The following is a 15,161-nucleotide window of genomic DNA, read 5'->3' on the forward strand; positions in this document are numbered from 1 at the left end:
TGACTGATTGCGGTGTATCGTCAGTCCATGACTGATTGCGGTGTATCGTCAGTCCATGACTGATTGTGGTGTATCGTCAGTCCATGACTGATTGCGGTGTATCGTCAGTCCACGACTGATTGCGGGGTATCGTCACTCCACGACTGATTGCGGTGTATCGTCACTCCACACTTCATTATTTCTAATTACTGCGCTTCTGTCTTTCAATATCAGCTTGTACAGAAATGCCAGCTAGTGCAGAAGATCCTTTCATCGTGGGACGATAACGAGAAAGCGCAGTAAGTGATAATATGATCATACATAATAGAAATACTTTATTGCAGGATGAAGGAGAGGCGCCACTGGTCTCTTAAAGCTGCATGTGCCTGTAGGAATGGTCACTGATGAGATTTCTTCTGGTATATTATACTGTGTCATGATGTAACTATGTAATACACTCAACAGCTTTCTTAAAATATAAAAATAAATGATGTATAGTTGCATATGCATTTAAAGGGGTTTTCCACTAAACTTATATTGATGACCTCTGTCTACGTATAAACTCTGTCCTTAGGATTGATCACCAGTATCCGATAGATGGGGCTCCGACACCCTTTATACCAATAGCGAAATGAATGGCGCTCATCTGCCATATCAAAGAGCAGCCGCTAAAGAGTGGTCTCGTTCCACTCCTCACACCGATAGCAGATGGAGCTAATAATGGCCGGCCTAAGGGGTGTTGGACCCCCTCCAATACCCATGGAAAGCAATGTTTTTCAATACCGGTGTAGTTGAAAAACGTCTTTAAATGGGATGTGTCACTGTGTAGAATTGAAATGTCCCTGTTTAAAGGGGTTCTCCAGCCAGATACAATTTCCTTAAATATGTAAAAAATGCAAATTATTAAATCCATTCCCAACAGTGTAAAGGCCAAAACGTTGCACGATGATGCCGGAGAGGAGAGGTAGACAAGCTTTTATCCCATGGATGCTGTCACTTTAAATAAGTGTTACAAAACTTTGTGTACACTCAGTGCAACAGGGGATAACCCCTTCCATCACCTTTGTGCCCCCTTTAAAATAAAACCAATGTATGCTCAGCTCTCAGAGCTTTATTCCTCCGGACTCTGCTATTCTCGGCTTACCACATAACATTATTGTGTCAGTCAATGTCAAGTGATTACAGTACCTACGCCGCTCTGGGAGGTGAGAATACATTATTATTTGATATAGGTCACATACGTCATTAAGGGTCCCTCTGACGGCTCATAGACCCCACTGAAAAGCTGTGATTTAGGATCTCCGTTGTTCCAGGCCGGACTAAACCTGTTCATTATGGCTTTCCCTTTCCTGTTAATCTTTCAGGTCAGAAGGCGGACGCAGGAAAGGCTTTATGGGTCATCTCACCAAAATCGCAAATGCTCTGGTGCAAAGTTCAGAGAAAGGTCCTAATAACGCTCTCATTAACCAGCTAATTAAAGGTGACAGCAAAGGTTCATTGAAAATATTCTTCTCTAGTTTACACTATGGCAATTAAGGTTTAATATTGGCCGTTTCTACATCCAGAGTTCCCAGATGAGCAGCAGGAGCGGTGGGAAAGCTTCATTTCGGGATCTCTTACCGAAACCAACAAGAAGAACACCGTCGACCTTGTAAGGCTTGTATGGTTACTTTTTGGTTGGGTTTGAATGTGTTGGTCTCTCACTAATATGGTTTCTCACAATAAACAAATGGCCAGACCCTAAGGTCGTAACAGCTGACATCCTGCTGCAATGGCCAGGCTAGGTGGCAACTCCGATCTTGGCCATTTAACCCCTTGGTGAGCCAATCGGTGCCCCTATAACGCTGTTCCTGGGCTGGATGAAGGACTGCCGAGATTTCTGTATCTAAAAAGCTTTGTGGTGTTTTTCACTTTCCCAGGTAAACACAAGAAACATGCACTCCTCCAGTGATGACGAAGACAATGACCTGAAGGAATTTAATTTTCCCCAAGAGGCCGTTCTCCAGCAGGTGACAGCCATTCTCCTTACATAAATGCAAAGCAAAATTACTGCATGGAAAATACAATACGTTCCTGGTGAGATAGGGAATAGAAACACGACTTCTAAGTGAAAATCAAAATTGATCCTCAGTTTACATGTTAGGTTTTTGGAAATTTGTCAGCCTCATTGGCAAAATATTGACTGCTGTTCATTCAGGGACTTTGGGGGGGAAGCACAGATAGTTTGGTTCCCCTCTGCTGCCCTGGACTAATTATGGATTTCTGATTTTTGTGTCAAGGTCTGTTTTCCTGGAAAAATGTAGTTGGTCAAATTAATTCTTTCGTAAATATTATCAGGTACAACGCTCAATGGAATATTTATTTAGTTTGCGTCTTAGTTTACTTCTTTGGTTTATGGGAGTCTGTAAGCCAAAATTAACAGTATAAAGTAAGCATATCGCCTTGTAGGAGATATCACCCCTATATAAATCAGACATTCAGTAAGGTAACCGCTGCCTCCGTTCGTCAGAAACTGAAGTTTAACCAAATATGAAAATTTTGGTGCTTGGTGCACCCTGGGTGTGGCCAAGAGGCTCAATGCACCGTTTCACCCACAGAGGTTCTGATTGCCCTGCGACCTCGCTGCACTAGCTTGCCTGTCATGAGAACTGCCTACAGATAAAGCTCAGGCAAGCCAGCTCTGCCAGTTGCCAGTAGGGTATGCAAAGTCTATGGGCATAACTTTAGACTGAGCTGCTTGGCCACACCAAGGGTGCACCTCCCAAGCCAAAATGGTGCTAATAAAAGACTATAGTCATGCAAACAAGACCACATACATCTCCATTGACTAAAAAAATTTAAGTTATGGGTTTAGAGAAAATGGCAACACAAACAAATCCTTTTCTTAGTGGAGTTCTGTATTTTTGTTAAAGGGAACATGACAGGAGATCATAGTACCTGACTCACAGGCCGTATAAATCAGACCCACTGCATTATTGCAGCCATGTATATTTTGGTACCTGAAGGCTTCTCCCTGCATTTTCAGAGTTGCATTAGCATCGCCAGTGTCTGATTCATACTACCTGTGGTTTCGGGCATCATGAATCGCCCATCAGGTTTCCTTTTGAGATTGAGGATAATCTTTTTTGGACGTCTTAAAAAGGAAAAAAAAAATGTTCACATCACTTTTTTTCCCATCATTTTTTAAGTACATTATATAGTCGTTGAAAACTACAACCTGTCCCTCCAAAAGCATGCCCTCATATGCATATGTCAGTGGAAAATATGAGCGCTATGGCTCTTAGAAGGGGAGGAAAAACAAAAAAAAGCACAGAAATGAAAAATTGGACCGGTCCCAAAGAGATTTTTGTAATTGTCAGCATGCCGCCTTTTTTTAATAAATTTATAATGTTTATCTGTTGTGGGTTTTTTTGTGTTTTTTTTCAGGCTTTTGTTGACTACCAAGTACAGCAGATGACATCTGCTTTTATAGATCACTTTGGGTTCAATGATGAGGCGTTTGGAGAGCAAGAAGAGAGTGTCAAGTTAGTATTAATACAGTCATACATATCACCCATGAGTTTACATGCAGAACATACATTTGTTGCACTGTATTTCCGGCTGTAGTTTATCTTCATAGCACACCTGCCTATAGATCTGTGAAACATTTAGCTGGGAGGGTATGTACATTCAAGTTGACCTATTGTTTAAGTGAAAGAAAACATTTCTCAAATATTTAGTTAATTTTAGGAAAATAAATTTCTTCTTAAGATAGTGCTCATAACTGACACTTAAAAGATAGACTGAAGTCAGCTTAAGTTGTCCTCCTAAATTTTCACAGCCTTGTGAGTCTTTCTGCATTTGGGCTGTCTACAATACAAAGTGTGAGAATCAGATTAATGCTTCACAAGCAATTGATGTATTCATTTGCAGGTAAACCTTTTAGAAGCCGCAATGCCCTCTTGCAGATAAGCCCTTTAGAAGCAGCTCTGTCTTCCTCGTTGCCTGAGTTGCATAATACACAGGGACATCTTATTAAATGGCTCGTAAATTGCAATGTCCTGTATGAAGTAAAATAGACACCTGTCTGGAGCTGTAGTAAATTTTCATCTAATTTGCTTTTTGCTGATATATAGCTCAATAGGACGCATTGGTGAATTAATTTAGTATGTTTGTACTTCTGGTAAATATGGGGAACCAACTCTTCCGCCGTATTATCGAATTCTGTAAACCAGCAAGTTGACAAAACTGTGAAACAGGACAAATTCTGCCAGATTTGAGCATAAGGCTGTATAAAATCTGTTCCCCTTTCCCAGCTGGTGCCTCCAAATTTTACCCTCACTCAGGTTAAAGAGAAAGTAAAACGTGTGGTCTGCTTTAACCCTATATAAACATCTGCCATAAATATACAGCGCAATTCGGTTGCAGGTGTATGAAGCAGGCTCATGGGGTGAGGCTTCAAGTTCAGCACTTTTTCCTTCGTTTGCGGCAACTTGGGTTGCGAAAGCTATGATGTCCTGATCAGAGTCTTTAACAAAGGCTCTTCAGGAACGTGTATACCAAAGAAAAGATGGACACCAAAGCTAAAAATAACAATTTTATTGAAGACCATTTAAAACAGTAAAAAACTGCACAGAAGTAACAAAAAATAATATACATAAAAATATGAAAGAAAGGCAACACTAGTGCCGCATACAAAATACAACCTGCTGAATAGTATAGTAATACGGGATAAGAAGGAGGTGTGCCGCAAGATAACCAATAAATACATATTAATGCTATAAAACGTTTATGGTGGCACACATCCAGAAGGATGTCCAACAGCAGTAAGATATTAACTCGTAAATGGAGGGCAGGTACAGGGGGAAAAAAGAGTGTGCATGTAAATGACTGGAAAATAAGGTGCCTCATGTAAAGTACAACGTGGCAAAAGGTCCTATATTCCTATATTACTATAACACATGTGTGCAAGTATACCGGAAAAAAATCCTATAAACACATATGAGTAGAGCCATATATACTTACAAAAATAAAAGAATTATAGGCACACGCAGAGTCCCACCCAGTGAGGGTATGCGGAAAGAGGAGCCCCGACGCGCGTTTCGCAAATATTGCTTCCTCGGGGGGCGCTAGTGTGAAGATGGAAGTAGAGCTCTTTTTATATAAGTGCTCTCAGAGATAATGACGGCGCTGGTCCAGGCCCTGCGCCAACCGGAAGCGGCAGAGTCGGCGTCCGACGTCACTCTCGGGCGCCCCGCACTGACGTCTCATGGTGGTTGTACAGCCCATCCCTGCTCGGAGGGAAGCCCTTTCCCCCAACCAATTGGCTGGTGGTCACAACAGATTCCAGTCTCCTGGGTTGGGGAGCAGTGTTTTTTCACCACACAGCTCAAGGGCGCTGGTCTCCTCAGGAATCAGATTTCCCCATCAATCTCTTGGAGATTCGGGCGGTTCGACTAGCGTTGCAGCATTTCCACCATCTCCTGGCTGGTCGTCCTGTCCGAATTCAATCGGACAACGCCACAGCAGAGGCCTACATAAATCACCAGGGGGGCACCCGCAGCAGGGCAGCCATGCGGGAGGTAAGACAAATTCTCTTCTGGGCTGAGATAAATCACTCTGTGATTTCAGCAGTCCACATTCCAGGCGTAGAAAATTGGGCGGCAGATTTTCTAAGCCGTCAGGGTCTGGCGTCCGGGGAATGGTCTCTCCATCCCGAGGTATTTCAGCAGATATGCCATCTATGGGGGACCCCGGACGTGGATCTAATGGCGTCCAGAGTGAATGCCAAAGTACCCAGATTTGTCTCCCGGTCCCGAGACCCACAGGCAATTGCTGTGGATGCGCTAGTACTGACTTGGAACCAGTTCCATCTCTCTTATCTTTTCCCTCCTCTGGCGCTTCTCCCGAGGGTAATCAAGAAGATCAAGTTAGAAAGAGTATCTGTTATTCTGATTGCCCCGGATTGGCCACGACGGACCTGGTATGCGAACCTAGTACAGCTTCTCTCCGGGGTTCCATGGTGGCTTCCCGATCGGCTGGATCTTCTATGTCAAGGGCCGATCTACCACCAGAATTCAGGGGTCCTACGTTTGACGGCCTGGCCGTTGAATCTTGGGTTTTAACTCAGGCAGGGTTCTCCCAAGAGGTAGCTGATACCATGATCAGTGCGCGTAAAACTGTTTCAGCCGCCAGAATTTATTATCACACGTGGAAAGTTTTTCTTTCATGGTGTAGAGAGCGCGGACTGCCTCCTCTGCGTTTTTCCGTCCCAAATATTCTAGCCTTTCTTCAAGCAGGCCTAGATTCTGGGCTTGCTCCAAGTACCCTCAGAAGGCAGATCTCGGCCTTATCAGTCCTTTTTCAGCGCAGGATTGCTACTAACCATCAGGTCAAGACTTTTTTCCAGGGAGTCGCTCATAAGGTCCCTCCTTGGAAGCTTGGGACCTTAATTTGGTCTTAAGGGCATTGCAGGAAGCTCCTTTTGAGCCTCTTCAAGATATTTCCTTGACTTTCCTTTCTTGTAAAGTCGTGTTTTTAGTGGCCATAACTTCCATAAGGCAGGTATCAGAGCTGGCAGCCCTTTCCTGTCGTACGCCCTTTTTGCGCTTTCATCAGGATAAGGTAGTGCTCAGACCAGCACCTTCTTTTTTGCCGAAGGTTGTTTCCTCATTCCATATTAATGAGGATATAGTTCTTCCCTCTTTTTGTCAGGCACCTACGCACCGTGTAGAAAAAGCTCTCCATATGTTGGATCTGGTGAGAGCTCTTAGGAGATACATTTCCCGAACGGCTCCTTTCCGCCAGACGGATGCTCTGTTTGTCCTTCCGGAAGGTCGCAGGAAGGGTTGCGCGGCTTCAAAATCCACCCTGGCCAGGTGGATACGGGCAGCCATTCAGGAGGCCTATCGCACCAGGGGCGTGATGGTTCTGGCTGGAATCAAGGCTCATTCCACTAGAGCAGTGGGGGCTTCCTGGGCCATTCGACACCAGGCCTCAGCAGAACAGGTTTGCAAAGCTGCGACCAGGTCTAGTCTGCATACTTTTGTCAAACATTATAATGTCCACTCCCAGATCTCTGCAGATGCAAGTCTGGGTAGAAGGATTCTTCAAGCGGCAGTGGCGCACTTATAGACAACCGTTATCTGGATGATTATTACTGGTGAGTTAATTTCCTGCCCAGGGACTGCTTTAGGACATCCCACAGTCCTGTGTCCCCCAATGAGGCGAAGGAGAAATAGGGATTTTTGTGTTACTCACCGTAAAATCCTTTTCTCCGAGATGCTCATTGGGGGACACAGCTCCCTCCCTGGTAGCCTGTTGGCTGCTTTTGTTATATTGGATTCTGTCAGTCAGTAGGACCTTTTCTAGACATAAGTTTTTCTGTATTTATGCTGTTATATTCTCCCTAGGTGTTTTTTCTCCTACTGCTTTTGCACCTAACTGGAGTCTCCAGTAGCCAGTGTCAGGGTGTATACTACGGAGGAGGAGCTAACTTTTTTTCAAGTTTACTTAGTGTCAGCCTCCTGGCGGCAGAAGCATACACCCACAGTCCTGTGTCCCCCAATGAGCGTCTTGGAGAAAAGGATTTTACGGTGAGTAACACAAAAATCCCTATTTTTGGCCCAGGCCAGAATTGCCTTGGCAGCCCAAACTGAAGCGAACGCAGGAGCCAGGGATGCCCCTGCGGCCTCGAAAATTGAACGAGCCATGCGTTCTACCTGCCGGTCTGCTGCGTCCCTGAGGGTTGAGCTATCTGGCAGTGAAAGAAGGGTCTGTGAAGCTAGTCTAGAGACTGGGGGGTCCACTTAGGGTGGGTCTGTCCACTCCTTGGTATCCTTCTGCGGGAAGCGGTACCTCGCCTCCAGATATTTGCGATTAGCGAATTTTTCCTCAGGCTGTAAGAACTGCTTTTTAAGTATCGCCTTAAACTCTGGGTGGTTAGAGAAAACCTTAGGCGGCTTCAGAGGTCCTTCAAAGGAAATCTTGTGTTCTGGGGCCTCTGGTGGCGGATCAGAAATGTCCAGGACCCGATGGATGGAAGAGATTAAGTCCTCAACTAGCGCTGTATTGCTAGGGGGGATTGGTATCAGGGACCCCTCCATTTCCTTGTCTGAGTCGGAGTCACAGATGCCTTCCGAATCCTGTGTATCACTGAGGCGTCCCCTGCTGGGTGAGCTGGGGAGGAGGCCTTCTCTGGTCGGGGATTGCGGAGATCTGCATTGTCTGTCCCTGGAAGGGGACGGTCTAGATGACTTGGAACTACGATGTCTCTCCCTAGAAGGGGATGACTGAGTGCTATGGGATGACGTAGATGGACTGTGGGTCCGCTTGCGTCCTGACTTAGACGTGGATGTGCCAGGGTCGTCCTGTCCCTGAGTCAAGCTCTCCCTTTGCTGGGTAACGGTCATAGCCGAGGCATGACTCTGTAGAGCCTGAAGCAATGTGGAGGTTAGGTTATCTATAGACTGCGTCATAGATTGTGACATCTGAGTGACACATTCCGGCGTGGCATTAGACACCGAAGCATTGGCAGGGGCCTCTTGGGGCTCTGACACAGTAGTCTGAGTGCAGTCCTGGCAGTGTGGATACACACTGCCGCTGGGGAGAGCGGTCCTGCAGGCTGTGCAGAATGCATAATAGCAGTCCTGCCTGGTTCTCTTGGACCTTGAGCCCGGCATAGTGCACAGAGTGCAGAAGGGCTGCTATGCAGAGGACTTTACAAAGGTAGCTATGCAGAGGTCCCTATAGGGGAGCCTTATAGGGAATATGGATTCAAATCCGAGTAAAACAACCCAGCTGTGATCTTACCCCACCAGTTTGCCCCTAGGTCCAGCGCCGAAGATCCACAGTCCTGTGCCCTCCGGAGACTGGCTGGCCTGGTCATGGTCCTGCTGACCGAGAGATGCAGGGTTAATCCTTGCTGCAGTAGAAATGTCCGCCGAGGAGAAGAGGCAGGGGGAGAAGGGGGCGGAGAGCTGAGAAAAAAGGCAGCAAAGCTGTGTAAAAATGTGCCCTTTCTGTCTCGATCCGCCCCTTCTATGACACTGTAGAGTGTCATATTTGTCATCCGGGGGGCGGGCCGGGGGGCGGAGAGGAGGCAGCGGCTTCAGCTAGGCCGAGGCCGGGGCCTAAATTCGATGCCTGATGCCCAGAAGGGCTCCAGGCCGGCACGAAAGTCCAGGAGGGGGTCGGATCTGAACCGGACCCCCCCAGATTTAAAGGCAGGATAGCGGTGGGGCTGTGAGCGGCAGGGGGGCCTGGTGAGGGGTCCCCCTGAGGCAGTATAGAGCTGGTGCTGCCGCAGAGACACTGGCGCAGGGAGCCCTGTGTCTGTCTGTGCCATGCCTGCCTGCACTCCCCCCGGCCCCAACAGGAGCCCGCAGCTGGGCTGGGGTCCCTGGATGCAGGCGCAGTGTGCTGGCCCATTGCTGGGAGCTGCAGAGTGCTGCCTGTACAGGCCCTACCTGAGGCGTCTCAACCTAATGCCCCCAGAGGGGGATTAGGGAGGGTGCTGTTGTCACCTTCAGGGGCCTTTATCCTCGCCTCGACCTCAACCCAGAAACCAAGAGGAATTGGGGAAGGAGGGGGAGTCTCGACTTCGAACCAGCACCCGAGGGACTGGGGAAGGAGCAACATGGAGAATAGCCATCTCTACTTCAACCGGGCACCCCGTGATAGGGGGCCGAGGAAGGAGCCATGCCGGGAGTCTCACAGGAGACCCACTTTTCTTCATCTGTAATCCGACGGAGTAAAAAAAAATCTTAGGAGTGCCTCCTATACGACACTAAGCAAAAACTGGAGAAGGCTGACGCCGTCCAGGGGTGTATATTTCAGAGGAGGAGCCACAGTTAATCTTTTTCAGATTATGCATAGTGTCGCCTCCTAGTGGACAGCAGCATAACACCCATGGTCCTGTGTCCCCCAATGAGGCGACAGATTAACACCAGTTGTTAATGATAGGTTGAAGAAACGGGTTCTGGTTAGGATGAAGACTGTGGTGAGGTTTGGAATGAGGTGGGATGGGATTGGGTCGAGTGCACAGGAGGGGAGATGTGATCTTGAGAGTAGAGAGGAAATACATTGGAGTCATAACGATTCACTGTTTTTTTTTTCTCCTACGCCTCATTGGGGGACACAGGACCATGGGTGTTATGCTGCTGCTAGGGTTGAGCGACTTTTACTTTTTCAGGATCGAGTCGGGTTTCGCGAAACCCGACTTTGTCAAAAGTCGGGTGAAATCGGCCGATTATTGCGAAAAGTCTGGGATCCGACCGAAATATGAAACCCAATGCAAGTTAATGGAGAATCAAAGTCGGCAGTGAGTGGAGGACAGGAAAACACCAACAGAGCCCATTTTAATGCCAAAAACATCAATTCTTGTTACTTAAGCTTGTCAATCTTAATTTACCTTATAATAATAGTTAGCCATTGAAAATTTGGGGGTCATTAGGCAACAGTTGTGGGGGGAGTAGGGCTGGCTCAAGTTTTTCGTGGGCCCAGGAAACGCGGACTACGTCACGGCGGTAGAGCAGGGAGAGGTAAGTATTCAAACTTTGCAAGTGCTGTGATCCTGAGCAAGCAGGGGGGGCACACTCGTTCGCATTGCCACTGGCACAGGGCCCCTCAAAGTACGGCGTTGTGATTGACGGTGGGGGCGCCTCCCACCGGCAGAGACACTTTTGCGTACTATGAGGGGCCCTGTGCCAGTGATGTCGCCAACGAGTATGCCCCCCCCCCCACCTGTTGAAGGAACCTGCACTTTCATCTGCACCTTCCTCTTTGTCCCCATGTAAGGTGGTATAGTATGCGGGAAGGGGAACCAGGCTTTCTGCAGGGTCAGATACTGGCTATGTAGAGTGCAAGGGGAATGTAGTGGTCTGGGTCAATGTACCGGCAGACTCATCTAGCAGTGGCTGGGCAATGGGCAGGATGAGGAGGAAACACAGATATAGGCCCAAAGAATAAAGTAGGCTAAATGCAGTTCAAAATTGGTAACAGGAGTAAACAGGCAGCACTGCTTTGTTCAGTGGAGGAGAACAGCAAGGAGCTGCAGACACCGTTAGTAGGCCCAACCAAACCAGTAGGCCAAATGCAGTTTTAAAATTCCTGTAGGCCGAAAGCCTGAAGATTGAAGCTGAGGAGAAAAACAGAGGAGAATACCAAGGAGCGGCAGACACCGTTAGTAGGCCCAACCAAACTAGTAGGCCAAATGCACTTTAATATGTGATATCGGCTGCAAATTGAGGCTCTGCTTTGTGCAGTGAAGGACAGCTGTATTGAGTGGCGCAGACAGACACACGTAGTAGGCCCAAATTAAAAAAGTTGGCTCAATGCAGTTTAAAATTGGTTCCAGGGGTACACAGGCGGCAGAGCGTTGTTAAGCGGAGGACGATTGTCAGGAATGGAGTGGCCCAGACAGACTTAGTAGGCCTAAAATAAAAAAGTAGGCTCAATGCAGTTTAAAATGGGTAACGGGTACACAGGCAGCACTGGTTCGGTCAGCGGAGGACGATTGCTAGGAGTGGCGCAGACAGACTTACTAGGCCTAAAATAACAAAGATGGCTCAATGCAGTTCTAAACTGGTAACAGGAGTAAACTGGTGGCACTGCTTTGTTCGGTGGAGGACAACTGGAATAAGTGGCTGACACAGTACGTTGGCCTAAATAGTAAAGCGGGCTAAATGTCTGCAAAAAAAATGTTCGTAAATAAACAGGTGGCAAAGCAACGTACAGGGGTGGGTTCCTCTGCTGAGTACCAGATAGTGGTAGTTCGCGCACAGTATTCACAGGTTAAAATGGAGGGCATGGTTCCTGTATATATTTACTATCATCTCTCAATTTGTATTGGCAGTGCCATTGAAGGATTTAACCGCACCGACTAAACAGCGGTGGAGCACTGTTTGAGCTGGGGGGGGGACACTCTCTCGTGGGCGGCGGTACTGGCCCAGGGCCCCTCATATTATGACGGTGTGTCTGACGTTGGGTGTGCACCCCCACCGCCAGTGAAACTTAATTGTACGATGAGGGACCCTGTGCCAGTGCCGTCGGCCAAAAGTGGGCACATCCACCTGTCCAGGCAAACGGCACTCGCACGGGTGCTTGCGCCAAGTGGTGACCACGGGCCCGTGGGGGGAGTCAGCCCATTTAGGGAGGTGTTAAAAATGGCCTATGGTGGACATTCAGCAGCAGCAAATGGAGGAATTGGAGCAGTCAGTAAGAGGAGTCCAAAAGCAAGACCTTTTTAAAGGAAAGCTACGTGTCAGCAGGGGAAGGTGGGGCAAAAGAATTTGAAATCCATGATTGGTTCATTTTAATGAAGGTTAGATCATCAACATTTTGGGTAGCCAGACGTGTCCTTTTTTCAGTCAGTATTGAACCAGCAGCACTGAATACTCTTTCTGATAGCACACTGGCAGCAGGGCAAGCGAGCTCCTGTAATGCATGTTCTGCCAATTCAGGCCAGGTGTCTAGTTTAGATGCCCAGTAATCAAAGGGGAATGACCTGTGAGGGAGAACATCGATAAGGGAGGAAAAGTAGTTAGTAACCATACTGGACAAATGCTGTCTCCTGTCACTTTGAATCAATGCAGCTGTCCCTGTCGTGTCAGCGGTCATTGAAAAATCACTCTACAACCTTGTCATAAAACCCCTCTGTCCAACGCCACTTCGGATTTCTGCACCGCTAGCACCTCTGCCATGTTGCCCCCTACGGGCTCGTGTGAGAACCATCACCGCCGCTGTGTGCTGGGAATGCCAGAACCAAACGGTCTACAAGAGTTGCTTGTTTGGTAGCCAATATTTGCTCTAGGTTCTCATGTGGCATGATATTTTCCCTTTGTAGCGTGGATCCAGTAGGCAGGCCAACCAGTAATCGTCATCGGTCATCATTTTAACAATGCGGGGGTCCCTTTTTAGGATACGCAAGGCATACTCAGCCATGTGGGCCAATGTTCCAGGTGTCAATTCACTGCTTCTGCTGGGTTGAGGAGCACTTTCTTGCAAATCTACATCACAAGTGTCCCGCAAGAAACCTGTACCAGACCTTGCAACGGCACCAGTTTCTATTACCCCCTGAGAAGCTCCCTCCTCCCATACATATTCAGCTCCATCATCCTCCTCCTCATCCTCTTCGTCCGCCACCTCGTCCTGGACAGTTCCCTGACCAGACAATGGCTGACTGTCATCAAGGCTTCCCTCCTCCTCGGCTGCAGACGCCTGCTCCTTAATGTGCGTCAAACTTTGCATCAGCAGACGCATAAGTGGGATGCTCATGCTTATGATGGCGTCGTCTGCACTTACCAGCCGTGTGCATTCCTCAAAACACTGAAGGACTTGACAGAGGTCTTGTAGCTTCGACCACTGCACACCAGACAACTCCATGTCTGCCATCCAACTGCCTGCCCGTGTATGCGTATCCTCCCACAAATAAATGGCAGCACACCTCTGTTCACACAGCCTCTGAACCATGTGCAGTGTGGAGTTCCACCTTGTTGCAACATCTATAATTAGGCGTTGCTGTGGAAGATTTAGCGATCGCTGATGGTTCAGCATACGGCTGGAGTGTACGGGCGACCGGCGGATGTGCAAACAAAGTTTTCGCACGTTCAGGAGCAGGGCTGGTAACTCCGGATAATTTTTCAGGAAGCACTGCACCACCAGGTTCAAAGTGTGAGCCAAGCAAGGTATGTGTTTCAGTTGTGTAAGGGCTATGGCAGCCATAAAATTCCTTCCGTTATCACTGACTACCTTGCCTGCCTCAAGATGTACACTGCCCAGCCATGACTCACATTCTTGGTGCAAGAATTCGGCCAGTACTTCCGCGGTGTGTCTGTTGTCGCCCAAACACTTCATTTCCAACACAGCCTGCTGACGCTTACCACTAGCTATTCCATAATGAGACACCTCGTGTGCAACACTGGCAGCTGCGGATGGAGTTGCCAGGCCACTGCACTCTGTGGACGAGCTGTTGCTTCTGGAGGAGGAGGGGTGTCGAACGCCTACTGCCAACTGTTTCCTAGACCGTGGGCTAGGCAGAACTGTCCCACTATGGCTGTCCCCTGTGGACCCTGCATCCACCACATTAACCCAGTGCGCCGTGATGGACACGTAACGTCCCTGGCCATGCCTACTGGTCCATGCATCTGTGGTGAGGTGCACCTTTCCACTGACCTCAGTGCATGGACAATGCGGTCTTTGACATGCTGGTGGAGGGCTGGGATGGCTTTTCTCGCAAAGAAGTGGCGACTGGGTAGGTCATCTCTAATGAGATTAATCTGGCAATGTGGGCGTTCAAACCCTGTGTACACGGATGAAAGGATGAGTACTTTCCTTTCCTCACGAGAGTCTCTTCTAGGGTGAGCTGGACAGGAGACCTGCAGATGGTGGAACTAGTGGTGGTGGTGGTGGTGGACATGGCGGATTGAGAGACAGGAAGCACTGTATGTAGGCCAACATCACCAACTACCAATAACCTTCTGATTCTCTGCCTGCTTTGGTCTTGCGACGATCCCTCCACATTTGCTGCTGGTGATGTCCGAACCGGTGGGCTTACAGTGAGGGAAGCAATGTAGTGTTGCTGACTACCTTCATTCTGAACAGGTGCACCAACGGTACAGGAAGTTTGGTAATTAGTCCAGGCTTGCAAGTGCATGCTGGTTAAATGTCTACGCATGCACGTTGTATTTAAATTTTAAGAATCTTCCCTCTGCTAAAGGTCTTTGAGCATTTCTTACAGATCACTTTAGACTGATCATTGGGATCTTGGTCAAAAAAATGCCACACTGCACTCTTCCTACTATGGAATTCCTATTCAGGCATTGCACGCTGTGCAACTTTCAGCGGTTGGCCACGCTGTCCTAAAACTGTTTTTGTCACACGTTTTGGGCCTGATACGGGCCTGGCTGATGACAGCTGTTGCGATGTAGATTGGTGTTGCTGCGGATAACCCTCATCCGCTTGTGAGCTAGTGCCAGCGGCACCCTCTTCCCCCAATGGCTGCCAATCTGGGTCAAGAACTGGGTCATCTATCACCTCCTCCTCCACAATGTCATGTGCACCTTCCTCAGTGTCACCGTGTAAGCTGGTGCTACAGCGTTCGGGACAGGGCACCATAGTCTCATCAGGGTCAGAATCTGGCTCAGGAAACTGCGAGGTCAATGTAGTGATCTGAGTCATTGGAACAGCATCATAATCTAGCTGTG

The 15,161-nt window shown here is 48.1% G+C and overlaps 1 protein-coding gene across 2 annotated transcripts in view; it reads left to right on the forward strand.

The window, feature by feature from the left end:
* The window catches only part of PPP6R1 (protein phosphatase 6 regulatory subunit 1), an 84,767-nt gene that overhangs the window by 37,839 nt on the left and 31,767 nt on the right, over window positions 1–15,161 (forward strand). For both annotated transcript variants that reach the window (XM_077259555.1, XM_077259556.1), the window contains exons 11-15: window positions 214–278; window positions 1,344–1,459; window positions 1,545–1,630; window positions 1,899–1,988; window positions 3,406–3,503. In XM_077259555.1, coding sequence (XP_077115670.1) covers window positions 214–278; window positions 1,344–1,459; window positions 1,545–1,630; window positions 1,899–1,988; window positions 3,406–3,503 — 455 coding nt within the window. The remainder of the gene's footprint in view (window positions 1–213; window positions 279–1,343; window positions 1,460–1,544; window positions 1,631–1,898; window positions 1,989–3,405; window positions 3,504–15,161) is intronic.

Source organism: Ranitomeya variabilis, chromosome 4, assembly GCF_051348905.1.
Source record: "Ranitomeya variabilis isolate aRanVar5 chromosome 4, aRanVar5.hap1, whole genome shotgun sequence".
NCBI lineage: Eukaryota > Metazoa > Chordata > Amphibia > Anura > Dendrobatidae > Ranitomeya > Ranitomeya variabilis.